Source organism: Schistocerca americana, chromosome 2 (assembly GCF_021461395.2).
Source record: "Schistocerca americana isolate TAMUIC-IGC-003095 chromosome 2, iqSchAmer2.1, whole genome shotgun sequence".
NCBI lineage: Eukaryota > Metazoa > Arthropoda > Insecta > Orthoptera > Acrididae > Schistocerca > Schistocerca americana.
This window is the reverse complement of record NC_060120.1, coordinates 1,022,693,719-1,022,708,753: the sequence shown is the minus strand read 5'-3', so window position 1 is coordinate 1,022,708,753 and position 15,035 is coordinate 1,022,693,719. Positions and strand designations below refer to the sequence as shown.

Sequence of the window (15,035 nt, the reverse complement as noted above, 5' to 3'; positions counted from 1 at the left end):
TTATTCTGATTACACGCTTTTGTGCAATGAATACCTTCTCTCTTAATTGTGCAATGAATACCTTCTCTCTTAATGTCGAATTGCCCCAAAATATGATGCCATATGAAAGCAGTGAATGAAAATAGGCATAGTAGGATAATTTACTGATACGTTTATTACCAAAATTTGCAATAACCCTAATAGCATAAGTAGCTGAACCTAACCAGTTCAGCATATCGTTAATGTGTTTCTTCCAATTCAATTTCTCATCAGTGCACACACCCAGAAATTTTGAGTATTCTGCCTTAGCAACAGACTTCCGTTCATAGTCTGTATTTATCAATGGTGTTATGACACTTACTGTACAGAATTGTATAAACCGTGTTTTCTCAAAATCTAGTGAGAGTCCATTTGCAGAGAACCACTTAATAATTTTCTGAAAGGCATTATTTGCAATTTCCTCGGCTGATTCTTGCTTCTTGGGTGTCATTACTATACCTGTATCATCACATAATGAACTAACTTTGCATCTTCATGAATTTAGAGTGACAAGTCGTTAATATATAGTAAGAACAATAAGGAACCCAAGACTGAACCCTGTGGGAGGCCAGTTGAGAGCCTGCAACCATCTTGTGTTTCTGCTAGACACACTGGATCTACTACTGAAATTATCACCTGGGGTGTGATTCTGTATGACAGGAACACTCTCGTGTTCATCCCACGCACCCTGACTGCAAAATTGTGCGTCAGTCTGGTGATTCGGCCTGGTGGCTGCCATTCATGAACTGCATTTCCGGGGATGGTTTCCAACAAGATACCGCAGTTGTAACTCAACATACTCTGCTGAGTGTCGACATGTTACCTTGGCCTGTGCAATCACCAGATCTGTCTCCATTCGAACATATAGGAGACATCATCGGACGATAAATCTCTCATCATCCACAAACGGCATTAACCGTCCCTGTATTGACCAACCAGTGGCAACAGGCATGGGACTCCATCCCACAAACTGACATGTGACACCTGTACAATACACTGCGTGGACGTTTCCATAGTTGTGTTCAACTTTCTGGTGGTTACATATGCTATTGATGTTACGACACTTCATATTTGCAACGGCTTTTCTCGCGCTTACACTAACCTGCGATCTTGGAATGTTAATTGTTGTGTACATAGTTCCACGTAGTCAGCGTGTACACAGCTTTCCCACTAGAGCGCGCCCCACTAAGCACAACAGCGCAGGCGCAGCGCTCGTCCGTCTCCGCACTACGAGATGGCACTGCCTTAGAGACGGACCAAATTCTGCTTCCGCCAATCGGCGTATTAATATGTAACATAGCCAATGAGATTGCTGCTAACGTAGAACCTTTTCTCCTCGCGGATCACACTCGTGCAGTGATACCTGAATGTTCGAGGTATTATAATGAGTGTACAGACCTCCGATTGGTCAGTCTGCATTTGTCTGCACCAGTCTGTACCAGTCTGCATTAGTCTGTACCAGTCTATAGTCAAGTTTCAGTCTGCACCTAAGAAGATTATCATATTCCAGTACATAGCCATGAAGATAAATGTAGACACTTTGTCAAGTATCAGAGATATGTGAGAATAAGATTCACGTACCAAGACCAAAGGAACTTCAGATTGTCAATTGTAAATTGCATCCAGAATCAAGTTATGTAATGTCTATGCTTTTCATTATTTTAATAAATGTGTGTGAAAATTAATCAAGTTCTGTTTAAAGTTGGTCACCGTCAATCTGCTACTTTAAGCATGCAAGTGGCATTTCTATCGTCTGACCTAACGGCAGAAGATAAACACGCCACGATAAGACCCCGAGACATATTGCTGATACTCGCAACTTTGTTAGTGCGACAAGTCAATCTGTTGGTGTGTGTACCGAAGGTCTTACAGTACGCGCACCACGTTAATCATTTAAATATGTTATCTAGACAAATGTATTCTGAAATTCCATTACTCTGCATCAATTACATTTTATTGTTGTCGTATATTTCCGTCATTGTATTTCTATGAAGTATAGCCTTTAACGAATGTGAAACGTGGGCGATACACAGTTTGAACAAGAGGAGAATAGAAGCTTTTGAAATCTGGTGCTACAGAAGAATACTGAAGATTTGATGGGTAGATTACGTAACTAACGAGGAGGTACTGAACGGAACTGAGTAGAAAAGAAATTTGTGGTACAACGTGACTAGAAGAAGCGATCGGTTGGTAGCACACATTCTGAGACATCAGTCGATCACCAGTTTCATACTGGAGGGTAAAAATCGTAGAGGGAGACCAAGAGATGAATACAGTAAGCAGATTCAGAAGGATTTGGGTTGCAGTAATTACTCAGGGATGAAGATGTTTGCCCAGAGTACGGCAGCATGGAGAGCTGCGTAAATATCAGTAACACGAATAAGGGGCAACAGTCATGTACACAACAGCGAATGGAAATTATTAAAATTTTCAAAATAAAAGCATATTCCTGTTTACATCTACATCTACATCTACATCTACATGATTACTCTGCAGTTCACATTTTAGTGCTTGGCAGAGGGTTCATCTAACCACAGTCATACTATCTCCCTACCATTCCACTCCCGAACAGCGCGCGGGAGAAACGAACACCTAAAACTTTCTGTTCGAGCTCTGATTTCTCTTATTTTATTTTGATGATCATTCCTATGTAGGTTGGGCTCAACAAAATATTTTCGCAATCGGAAGAGAAAGATGGTGACTGAAATTTCGTAAATAGATCTCGCCGCGACGAAAAACATCTTTGCTTTAATGACTTCCATCCCAACTCGCGTATCATATCTGCCACACTCTCTCCCCTATTACGTGATAATACAAAACGAGCTGCCCTTTTTTGCACCCTTTTGATGTCCCCCGTCAATCCCACCTGGTAAGAATCTCACACCGCACAGCAATATTCTAACAGAGGACGAACGAGTGTAGTGTAAGCTGTCTCTTTAGTGGACTTGTTGCATCTTCTAAGTGTCCTGCCAATGAAACGCAACCTTTGGCTCGCCTTCCCCACAATATTATCTATGTGGTCTTTCCAACTGAAGTTGTTCGTAATTTTAACACCCAGGTACTTAGTTGAATTGACAGCCTTGAGAATTGTACTGTTTATCGAGTAATCGAATTCCAATGGATTTCTTTTGGAACTCATGTGGATCACCTCACACTTTTCGTTATTTAGCGTCAACTGCCACCTGCCACACCATACAGCAATCTTTTCTAAATCGCTTTGCAACTGATACTGGTCTTCGGATGACCTTACTAGACGGTAAATTACAGCATCATCTGCTAACAACCTAAGAGAACTGCTCACATGGTCACCTAGGTCATTTATATAGATCAGGAACAGCAGAGGTCCCAGGACGCATCCCTGGGGAACACCTGATATCACTTCAGTTTTACCCGATGATTTGCCGTCTATTACTACGAACTGCGACCTTCCTGACAGGAAATCACGAATCCAGTCGCACAACTGAGAAGATACCCCATAGGCCCGCAGTTTGAATAGAAGTCGCTTGTGAGGAATGGTGTCAAAAGCTTTCCGGAAATCTAGAAATACGGAATCAACTTGAGATCCCCTGTCGATAGCGGCCATTACTTCGAGCGAATAAAGAGCTACCTGCGTTGCACAAGAACGATGTTTTCTGAAACCATGCTGATTACGTATCAATAGATCGTTCCCTTCGAGGTGATTCATAATGTTTGAATACAGTATATGTTCCAAAACCCTACTGCAAACCGACGTCAATGATATAGGTCTGTAGTTTAGTGATTAGTCTCTTCCTTACTAGTTTTCCCTCCTGAATCTTTGTTTTTATGCGCAACGAGATACAAAACCTGTATTACATTTATATTACATTAACATCTAAGGTTGCAAAAGGCGTGAATTAATCCGGAAATATCTTTGAAGGTTATCTGCCTTTAAAGTAATATTGCTGAATTTATTTCGCCTTTTCGTTTCTTCTGCGGTGTAATGTAATATGCGTGAAATGCACCGTAAATGACGGTTTAAACTCTTGCACCACAATTTCGTACTGGAAACCGCTCCGTGAACGGTAAGTGCCGAACCGCTCTCGCCTCTGAACACAACTCAGACTGTGACGTCACTAGAAGCAGTTGCAAGGCCCTTAAGAAAGAGAGGCCTCGGCACGTAAATTGTAGCACGTGACACTCCAGGTCTTACTAGTGCCACCAGCCATCTACGGCGGGGAGCGAGGAACTATTTCAGATCAGTTTAATAATTCGCGTTCAAATGCATGCAAGTACTCGATACCACGCGACAAAATCGAGATCTTTAGTGGGTAATTTTTCAATGAGATATTGATTTCCCATGAGACCAGCAGGGAGCCGAACGTTCCAGAAGTGTGGCGGACAAGCCTGCTAGTGTGATGTCTCGTGTTGGTTGCAGGGCCCGCATATCTCTTTGGCCCCAAAGCAGTCGAGCAGCTGCTTTCACGTATTCATCAGCACAGTCCGTGACAACACAGCCGAGTCTGCAGTTACGGTGGTGTCGCCGTAGTAATGTTAGACTCTCATAGTTCTGCTTACAAGCCCCGGGATAAAAGCGGTCAAATCCGTATTTGTGCTCAAACCACGTGCCCCATGTGTGCTATCCGTGTTAGTCTCTCTGACTGACCGAATTTCAGAAAGAGCGGAGGGGGGAGTTGGGAAAGTCGCTGCAGACAGCGCCTCTCTGTCGGGTAGGTGATGGCTACAATATATATATAAAAAAAAGAGGAGAGAAAATGTGAATATAACACAAGAACGTCTTTGAACAGCCACCTTTAACGTACAATAACGTACAAACCACACGATTAAATACTATATTACTTATAAATCAACAAATTTTTGGTCTGAACATTTAGCCAGTACAATTTCTAGATGCACTATATATATATATATATATATATATATATATATATATATATATATCTGTGTGTGTGTGTGTGTCTGTATGAAAGAAGGAAAGAGGAAATTCGAATTTTCAAAATTTTGATTCTGAACCTACACTTACTTCATGTTCAACACCTCCTGTTACAGGAAGTTTCTCCAGGATTAGTTCAAACTGAAGGAGTATCAAACGGAATGGCTACTATGCCAAAGGACTTATCCGCCATATTGAAGGATATGCCAGCCCTGGAATCGGAAGACATAGCGGAAGCCGTTGTTTACATGTTGTCCCAGCATCCTCGTGTTCAGGTGTGTTACATGCACTATAGAATGCGAATTTGTATTTATACTGTTTATGGCTTGATATCTTTGCGTAATATTAAGGTTTCCTTATATAAAATACTTTAACAGTCCAGATGGCAATATTTTAACAATTATTGATGACTAGTTTCGGCCGAACAATCAGCTATCTTCAGATCAATTAATAAATGAGTGCAGTGTCGAATCACAAAATTGGATCAAGAACACATTGTCGTCAATATAACTTTACTCTAAGAGAATACGAGATTTCGTATATCTTTTCCTAGTAATCTCGGATAGTAAGATGTTTGTATGGTAAATATCTAGTATTAAGGAATCCAAAATAACAAATCCAGGTATTTCTATGATTTTACATAAAGATTACAGTGTATTTATGATGCGTGTATGGGAAGCGTTGTAGGGGAAGTTGGGTATAATCGGGTAGCTAAGCAGAAAAGTAGATAACGTTGACAGCTTTCATTGTTGGGACTTCAAATTTATTTCAGTGAAAGATAAACAAGGCATGAACGACATATATGAACTATGTGGATATATTTTTATGGTCTAAATTATATTTAATATAACTCAGCGCTGTGCCCTATACACTTATACAACATACCTTGGGGCAAAAGAGGTACTCTGTGGAGCACAAACGGGCATTTTTTTTATATTTCTTGTCTGGGGTATAGGATACACCGATACTTACGCAAGTCATCTTCGACCCAACCTGTAGAAGCCTCATGGTCCCACGCCTACACTTTATAAATACTTTACCCAATCATCTGATTTTCTTGTTAACTATTAGGTCTCTTTGAAAAGAAGACGTTTCATTCTCATCTTTAGAAGATCTGCTTGCCTCACATGTCTTCAGACTCTTCTGACTCTTCTTTTTATGGTGTAGACCCGGAGCGTCCCGTAAACCATGGACCTTGCCGTTGGTGGGGAGGCTTGTGTGCCTCAGCAATACAGATAGCCATACTGTAGGTGCAACCATAATGGAGGGGTATCTGTTGAGAAGCCAGACAAACCATGGTTCCTGAAGAGAGGCACCAGGCGTTTCAGTACTTTCAGGGCTAACAGTCTGGATGATTGACTGATCTGGCCTCGTAACATCAACCTAAACGGCCTTGCTGTGCTGGTATGGCGAACGGCTGAAAGCAAGGAGAAACTACAGCCATAATTTTTACAGAAGACATGCAGCTTTACTGTGTAGTTAAATGAGATGGCATATTCTTGGGTCAAATATTCCGGAGGTAAAATAATCCCCCATTCGGATCTCCGAGCTGGGACTACTCAGGAGGACTAATCAAAAGAAACAAAAGCTGGCGTTATACGGATCGGAGCGTGGAATGTCAGATCCCTTAATCGGCAGGTAGGTTAGAAAATTGAAGAATGGAAACGGATAGGTTAAAGCTAGATATAGGGGGAAAGTGATGTTCTGTGGAAAAAGGAACAAGAGTTCTGGTCAGGTGAGTAAGTGGTTATAAATACAAAATCAAATAAGGGTATTGCAGGAGTGGGTTTAATAATGAATAAAAGTAGGAACACGAATAAGCTACTACGAACACCAAAGTGAACGCATTAGAAAATAGACAGGAAGCCCACGACTGCCGCCGGCCGAAGTGGCTGTGCGGTTAAAGGTGCTGCAGTCTGGAACCGCAAGACCGCTACGGTCGCAGGTTCGAATCCTGCCTCGGGCATGGATGTTTGTGATGTCCTTAGGTTAGTTAGGTTTAACTAGTTCTAAGTTCTAGGGGACTAATGACCTCAGCAGTTGAGTCCCATAGTGCTCAGAGCCATTTGAACCATTTTTGAACCCACGACTGCCACAGTAGTTCACTTTTATATGCCAACTAGCTCTGCAGATGATGAACAGACTGAAGAAATGTATGGTGCGATAAAAGAAATTATTCAGATAGGTAAGGAAGTCGAAATTGTAGTAGTTATGGGGGACTGAAATTCGATAGAGGGAAAAGAAGAGAAGGAAAAGTAGCAGGTGAATATGGAATGGGAGTAAGGAGTGAAAGAGGAAGCCGCCTGGTAGAGTTTTGCACAGAGCATAGCTTAATCTAGAGCTAACACTTGGTTCAATAATCATGAAAGAAAGCTGTATACATGGAAGAAGCCTGGAGATACTGGAAGGTTTCAGATAGGTTATATAATGGTAAGACAGAGATTTAGGAACCAAGTTTTAAATCGTAAGGCATTTCCAGGGGCATATGTGGACTCTGACCACAATTTATTGGTTATAAACACTAGACTAAAACTGAAGAAACTGAAAAAGATAGGAATTTAAAGTGATGGGACCTGGATAAACTGAAAGAACCAGAGGCTGCACAGAGTTAGAAAGCGAGCATTAGGGTACGATTTACAAGAACAGGGGAAAGAGAGAGAGAGTAGAAGAAGAATGGATAGCTTTGAGAGCAGAACTAGTGAAGGCAGCAGAGGATCAAATAGGCAAAAAGACAAGGGCTAGTAGAAATCCATGGGTAAAAGATGAGATATTCAGTTTAATTTATGAAAGGAGGAAACATAAAAACACATGGTGCTGTTTTCCTGTTGTGCTATGTTTTTACAGTGCCTGTTTTTCTATACAGTTTATCAACTTCAACCATATACAACTTGTTGTTGTTGTTGTTGTTGTTGTTGTTGTTGTCGTCTTCAGTCCTGAGACTGGTTTGATGCAGCTCTCCATCCTACTCTATCCTGTGCAAGCTTCTTCATCTCCCAGTACCTACTGCAACCTACATCCTTCTGTATCTGTTTAGTGTATTCATCTCTTGGTCTCCCTCTACAATTTTTACCCTCCACGCTGCCCTCCAATAATAAATTGGTGATCCCTTGATGCCTCAGAACATGTCCTACCAACCGATCCCTTCTTCTGGTCAAGTTGTGCCACAAACTTCTCCTCTCCCCAATCCTATTCAATACCTCCTCATTAGTTATATGATCTACCCATCTAATCTTCAGCATTCTTCTGTAGCGCCACATTTCGAAAGCTTCTATTCTTTTCTTGTTTTAACTATTTATCGTCCACGTTTCACTTCCATACATGGCTACACTCCATACAAATACTTTCAGAAACGACTTCCTGACACTTAAATCTATGCTCGATGTTAACAAATTTCTCTTCTTCAGAAACGCTTTCCTTGCCATTGCCAGTCTACATTATATATCTTCTCTACTTCGACCATCATCAGTTATTTTGTTCCCCAAATAGCAAAACTCCTTTACTACATTAAGTGTCTCATTTCCTAATCTAATTCCTTCAGCATCACCCTACTTAATTCGACTACATTCCGTTATCCTCGTTTTGCTTTGGTTGATGTTCATCTTATATCCTCCTTTCAAGACACTATCCATTCCGTTGAACTGCTCTTCCAAGTCCTTAGCTGTCTCTGACAGAATTACAATGTCATCGGAGAACCTCAAAGTTTTTATTTCTTCTCCATCGATTTAAATACCTACTTCGAATTTTTCTTTTGTTTCCTTCACTGCTTGCTCATTATACAGATTGAATAACATTGGGGAGAGGCTACAACCCTGTCTCACTCCCTTCCCAACCACTGCTTCCCTTTCATGTCCCTCGACTCTTATAATTGCCATTTGGTTTCTGTACAAATTGTAAATAGCCTTTCGATCCCTGTATTTTACCCCTGCCAACTTCAGAATTTGAAAAAGAGTATTCCAGTCAACATTGTCAAAGGTTTTCTCTAATCTACAAATGCTAGAAACGTAGGTTTGCCTTTCCTTAATGTATTTTCTAAGATATGTCGTAGGGTCAGTATTGCCTCACGCGTTCCAATATTTCTACGGAATCCAAACTGATCTTACCCGAGGTCGTCTTCTACCAGTTTTTCAATTCGTCTGTAAAGAATTCGCGTTAGTATTTTGTATCCGTGACTTATTAAACTGATTGTTCGGTAATTTTCACATCTGTCAGCACCTGCTTTCTTTGGGATTGGAATTATTATATTCTTCTTGAAGTCTGAGGGTACTTCGCCTGTCTCATACATCTTGCTCACCAGATGGTAGAGTTTTGTCAGGACTGGCTCTCCCAAGGCTGATGGAATGTTGTCTAGTCCCGGAGCTTTGTTGCGACTCAGGTCTTTCAGTGCTCTGTCAAACTCTTCACGCAGTATCGTATCTCCCATTTCATCTTCATCTACATCCTCTTCCATTTCCATAATATTGTCCTCAAGTACATCGCCCTTGTATAGACCCTCTATATACTCCTTCCACCTTTCTGCTTTCTCTTCTTTGCTTAGAACTGGATTTCCATCTGAGCTCTTGCTATTCATACAAGTGGTTCTCTTTTCTCCAAAGGTCTCTCTAATTTTCCTGTAGGCAGTATCTATCTTACCCCTAGTGAGATATGCCTCTACATCCTTACATTTGTCCTCTAGCCATCCCTGCTTAGCCATTTTGCACTTCCTGTCAATCTCATTTTTGAGACATTTGTATTCCTTTTTGCTAGCTTCATTTACTGCCAGTTTTATATTTTCTCCTTTCATCAATTAAATTCAATATTTCTTCTGTTACCCAAGGATTTCTACTAGCCCTCGTCTTTTTACCTACTTTATCCTCTGCTGCCTTCACTACTTCATCTCTCAAACCTACCCATTCTTCTTCTACTCTATTTCTTTCCCCCATTCCTGTCAATTGTTCCCTTATGCTCTCCCTGAAACTCTGTATAACCTCTGGTTTAGTCAGTTTATCCAGGTCCCATCTCCTGAAATTCCCACCTTTTTGTAGTTTCTTCAGTTTTAATCTACAGTTCATAACCAATAAATTGTGGTCAGAGTCCACATCTGCCCCTGGAAATGTTTTACAATTTAAAACCTGGTTCCTGAATCTCTGTCTTACCATTATATAATCTATCTGAAACCTGTCAGTATCTCCAGCTTTCTTCCATGTATACAACCTTCTTCTATGATTCTTGAACCAAGTGTTAGCTATGATTAAGTTGTGCTCTGTGGAAAATTCTACCAGGCGGCTTCCTCTTTCATTTCTTAGCCCCAATCCACATTCACCTACTACGTTTCCTTCTCTCCCTTTTCCTACTACGGAATTCCAGTCACCCATGACTATTAAATTTTCGTCTCCCTTCACTACCTGAATAATTTCTTTTATCTCATCATACATTTCTTCAATTTCTTCGTCATCTGCAGAGCTAGTTGGCGTATAAACTTGTACTACTGTAGTAGGCGTGGGCTTCGTGTCTATCTTGGCCATAATAACGCGTTCACTATGCTGTTTGTAGTAGTTTACCCGCACTCCTATTTTTTATTCATTATTAAACCTACTCCTGCATTACCCCTATTTGATTTTGTATTTATAACCCTGTATTCACCTGACCAAAAGCCTTGTTCCTCATGCCATCGAACTTCACTAATTCCCACTATATCTAACTTTAACCTATCCATTTCCCTTTTTAAATTTTCTAACCTACCTGCCCGATTAAGGGATCTGACATTCCGCGCTCCGATCCATAGAACGCCAGTTTTCTATCTCCTGGTAACGTCCTCTTGAGTAGTCCCCGCCCAGAGATCCGAATGGGGGACTATTTTACCTCCGGAATATTTTACCCAAGAGGACACCATCATCATTTAACCATATAGTAAAGCTGCATGCCCTCGGGAAAAATTACAGCTGTAGTTTCCCCTTGCTTTCAGCCATTCGCAGTACCAGCACAGCAAGGAACTTGATGTAAACAAAATATTTACATAAAAATTATGATTTCCATACTGTTATAGCTATGCCTGAAATTAAGTAATTTTATGTGAAAGGTTGTGTGTATGTGTGTGTGTATGAGTGTGCATGTATTTACATGATGTTTCACTTACGTTTTCTTTTTTCCTCATATTCTTCACTATCAAGTTCTGTGTATTGAGTTGTCACTGGCACTGTTTACCAATTGTAAAAACAAGATGGCGGACAGTCGAACAGTTGATGATGTTAAAACAAGATGGTGGACAGTGGAACAGTTGAAGATGTCATTGGCAGTAGTTTTGCGTAAATAGTTTGTTTACATTAAGTTGTATATGGTTGCAGATGACAAACTGTAAAGAAAAACAGGCACTGTAAGAATGTAATATAGCAGGAAAACGCACCATCTGGTAAGAAGGTATGAATACGTAATTTTATGTGCTCTTCAGGAATGTGTAATTAAGATTTAAAAACTGACGTTTAAATGTATATAAACAGTAAAGAAGTTTGCTTATGTTTAACAACCACAAAATAAAACACCCACTGATGATGCTGCAACTGCAGTGAAACATGTCTGGGACAAACAACAAAATTGTGTTTTGCTAAAGGTGGACACTACCCAAAAACATATCTATTATTAAAGCAAACACAGACGAAAGAGCTTCAACCTGAAGATGAATTTCGATCTCTAGGCAGCAAAGTAACCCATTATGGACAAAGAAGGATATAAAAAGCAAAACAGCACTGGCGAAAAGGACATTCCTGGCCAAGAGAAGTCTACCAGTATCAAAGATTGGACTTAATTTGAGGAAGAAATTTCTGAAAATGTAGTTGAACACAGTACTGTATGATAGTGAAACATGAACTGCGGGATAACCAGGAGAGAAGAGCACTGTAGCATTTGAGATGTGGTGTTACAGAAGAATGTTAAAAAATTGGGTGGGCTGTTAAGGTAAGGAGGTTCTTGGCAGAATTGGAGAGGAAAGGAACATGTGGATAACATTGAGAGGAAGAAGGGACAGGCTGACAGGACGTCGCTTAAGACATCAGGGAATAACTTCCGTAGTACTAGAAGGAGTCGTAGAAGATAAAAACTGTAGAGCAAGTCAGAGATTGGAATATATCCAGCAAGTAATTGAGGACGTATTTTGCAACTACTACCTTGAGAAGAATAGGTGAAGAGGTCGGCACAGGAGAGGAATTCGTAGCAGGCTGCATAAAACCAGACAGAAGACTGATGATACAAAAAAAAGCCCACGACAATGAGAATATGCGGAATGGATTGCAAACCTCACATTGTAGAAGGGACGAATTCTGACAAACACACACCAGTTCACTAATCTCATTCACATTAAATAAAACGCTAGGTGAGGATAATCCATTGTGGCACTGAAAGAATCACAAGGATAAACTTCTCAATTTTTTTAGAGCACTGCCAATCTCAAATCTGTTTTCAAGCTGTTTTCCAGACTGTTTACCTTTACAGTTGAAAGCGCTGCTGTGTATTTGTAGATGGAACTGACTGATCTGCAGTGTAGTTCTCTTTTCATAGACAAACCCTTTTACGTTAAAATTGTCCAGGATACCTACATTGTTTTCCTGAAGTAAAGTTTCCACATCTCCAAATTAAGTTGTAAAACTGACACCATACTTCGCTCACCATATGCATGTGAAAAGTCTTTTCTCGACTATGAAACTAAATGAATGAGAACTACGTTGCAACATGAGTGCGAAAATTCGTGAAATCGTCTGTGTCTGTCCACATGCTGAGAGTTTGTATCAGATAAAAATTATACTACGTATGCTTGGGTGTCAAAAATAATTAAATAATACCGAAAATTTGTTTTGCGGTTGAGAAATGTGAAATGCAGTCATATGCAGTGCGACTCCTTTGCCATTTACATGCAGTACGTTCACAGTTTTCCCCCTCCTGATGCTTAGAGGACGGAACGCTATTCGTTGCAGTGGTGTTTGTAGGCTCTCACAGTTCTAGTAACAAAGAGGAAGGTGCATTAGTTCGAAAATTTCGGAGTGCTAAAAAAAGATTGTCAACACTCACAGCAAGTACTGACAACCATCTAGTGAACGTAAAGACCTGACAACTGATTCCTTAGTCACGATAATGCTTGGCACAACCAATCAAATATTTGGCTTTTATATTTAGTTGTAACAGGCTCCAAAAATTCTAGGTCACACATCCTATATCCTCAGACGTTGTTATTTGTATGCATTGTTTATATAGTGACTCATCTGGAAGGTGAGTAATTTTCTATGGACAAAGGGCTACTATGGTCGTGCGATTGTTAATATGCGTACTTGCCAGAAAGCGTCTGGAGAGAAAAATGCTTTATTGAGTGGACTCCATTGATAACACATGAACTAAGTATAATGGAAGTTATTTTAAAAAACTGGGGCTGTCTTACAAATAATGTTTCCTAATTACCTCTGAATTAAGTTCATACTTAATGACACTGAGAGTCAGACAACGCCTCTTCTCAGGAAATCAAGCTATTATTTATAAAAATAATAAAAATAAAGCTCTTCTACTACTTCCTCTGCACTTTTATTATTAGGCTATTTGTGATCTGTTACGTGTTCCATCTTCCTCTTGGTCTACCTGGATCTGTTTTGCCTTCTGTTTTAAAGTTCCTATTCTTTTGCACTCCACGTTTCCAACTCCTTACGAATATCTTCATTTCGCATTTGATCTGTTCTCTTTCATTCCTTCACCTCTCTAATAAATCTCATTTTTATTCCTTGTATCTGATTTCCTTGCCTTTTGTTCAATACCGATGATTCACTTCCGATTCATTTCCATGTAATAGAGATGGCAAAGAGTTTTATAAAATTACAGTCCTGTTTCTTTTTTACATGTGTAAGCTTGTATAGGCATAAAACTAAATCACTTTCAAGACCTTAACACCATCCTCACGTCTTGTTGCAGGTGCACGATGTAATTGTGATGCCAACTGGCCAACCGATCTAAGATAAAGATAGATGCTATATCCATCTGTTAACGATCGCATAACGTTAATATTTCTCAGTGCTGATATGAGAAGAATAATGCTATATTGCTATTGTATAGTTGGAAATATTTTATACAATAAATAGTTCCTTGTTAAATAGTGTCTCTGTGTGTGTTATTTTTTTATACCCAGCTACATTTTCCATAAATCTGTCCAAGTATACTACATTTTAAAACGTTCTTCTACAGAACGCTAGCGTGTATATTGTTTTGATAACTTACGTCATTCAAAGCCGTTTCAAGGCAAGAGGACGTAGGTACTCGATAATTTCTTGCATATATTATGACATATTTGACGTTTATTCTCTCTATGGTGCTTTACCAGTAGACCCCAAAAAATGTCTGTAAGACGACAAGCGAGATTTCTAAAACAGTTGGTTCCATTTTTAGCGATATTTTAGGTTCACAACAATAACCGCAGGGTAATACTTCGCAAGTGTCATTTAGTACAACGTGCCAAAATGTGGCTACTAATTTAGCTGTAATTTCTGCACAAGTAGATACAAGGCACTAACTGAACAAGCCGTCGATTTTTCACTTTTCACACGTACACACATAGACACGGACTCGGAACTCTATATTTTTGTGTACCTTATGTTACTGTTGTTGTCCGTCTGGTCTGCAGATTGCTCTGACGTAGCTTTTCACGTTAGACTAAATTAACAAACCTGTTCATCTCTGTGTCACTACTGCAACCTCGAATAAGTATTTAAGCCTCGGTCTTCCTTTTTTATAACCCACTCACCCCTCCAGCACCAAACTGACAATTCCTTGATGTCTGAAGATGTCTTATCACTCGAACCCTTTTTTTACACAAGTTTTTCCATGAATTTCTTTTTACCCCAATTGTCTCAGTACTTCTTCATTAGTTATCGGAATCATCGATGCAACATTTGGTATTCACTTCTTATCAGATCCATTAATCGTTCACTTTTCAGTTCCTCCACGCAAACACTTTCAGGAAAGACTTCCCGTCACTTGCTGCATTCCGTGTTAACAAATTTCTTCTTCTTAGAAATGTCTTTCTTGCTTTTGCCAGACCACATTTTATATTCGCTGGCATCGTCAGTTATTTGCCGCCCAAATAGCGAACATCATCTACTAC

The 15,035-nt window shown here is 39.9% G+C and overlaps 1 protein-coding gene across 1 annotated transcript in view; it reads left to right on the top strand.

Moving 5' to 3' along the window:
• LOC124596399 (farnesol dehydrogenase-like) overlaps window positions 1–14,035 on the top strand; it is a 60,478-nt gene extending 46,443 nt beyond the window's left edge. Inside the window, exons 5-6 of the mRNA XM_047135526.1 lie at window positions 5,047–5,205; window positions 13,850–14,035. Coding sequence (XP_046991482.1) covers window positions 5,047–5,205; window positions 13,850–13,891 — 201 coding nt within the window. The 3' untranslated portion in view covers window positions 13,892–14,035. The remainder of the gene's footprint in view (window positions 1–5,046; window positions 5,206–13,849) is intronic.
• Window positions 14,036–15,035: the final 1,000 nt, after the last annotated feature.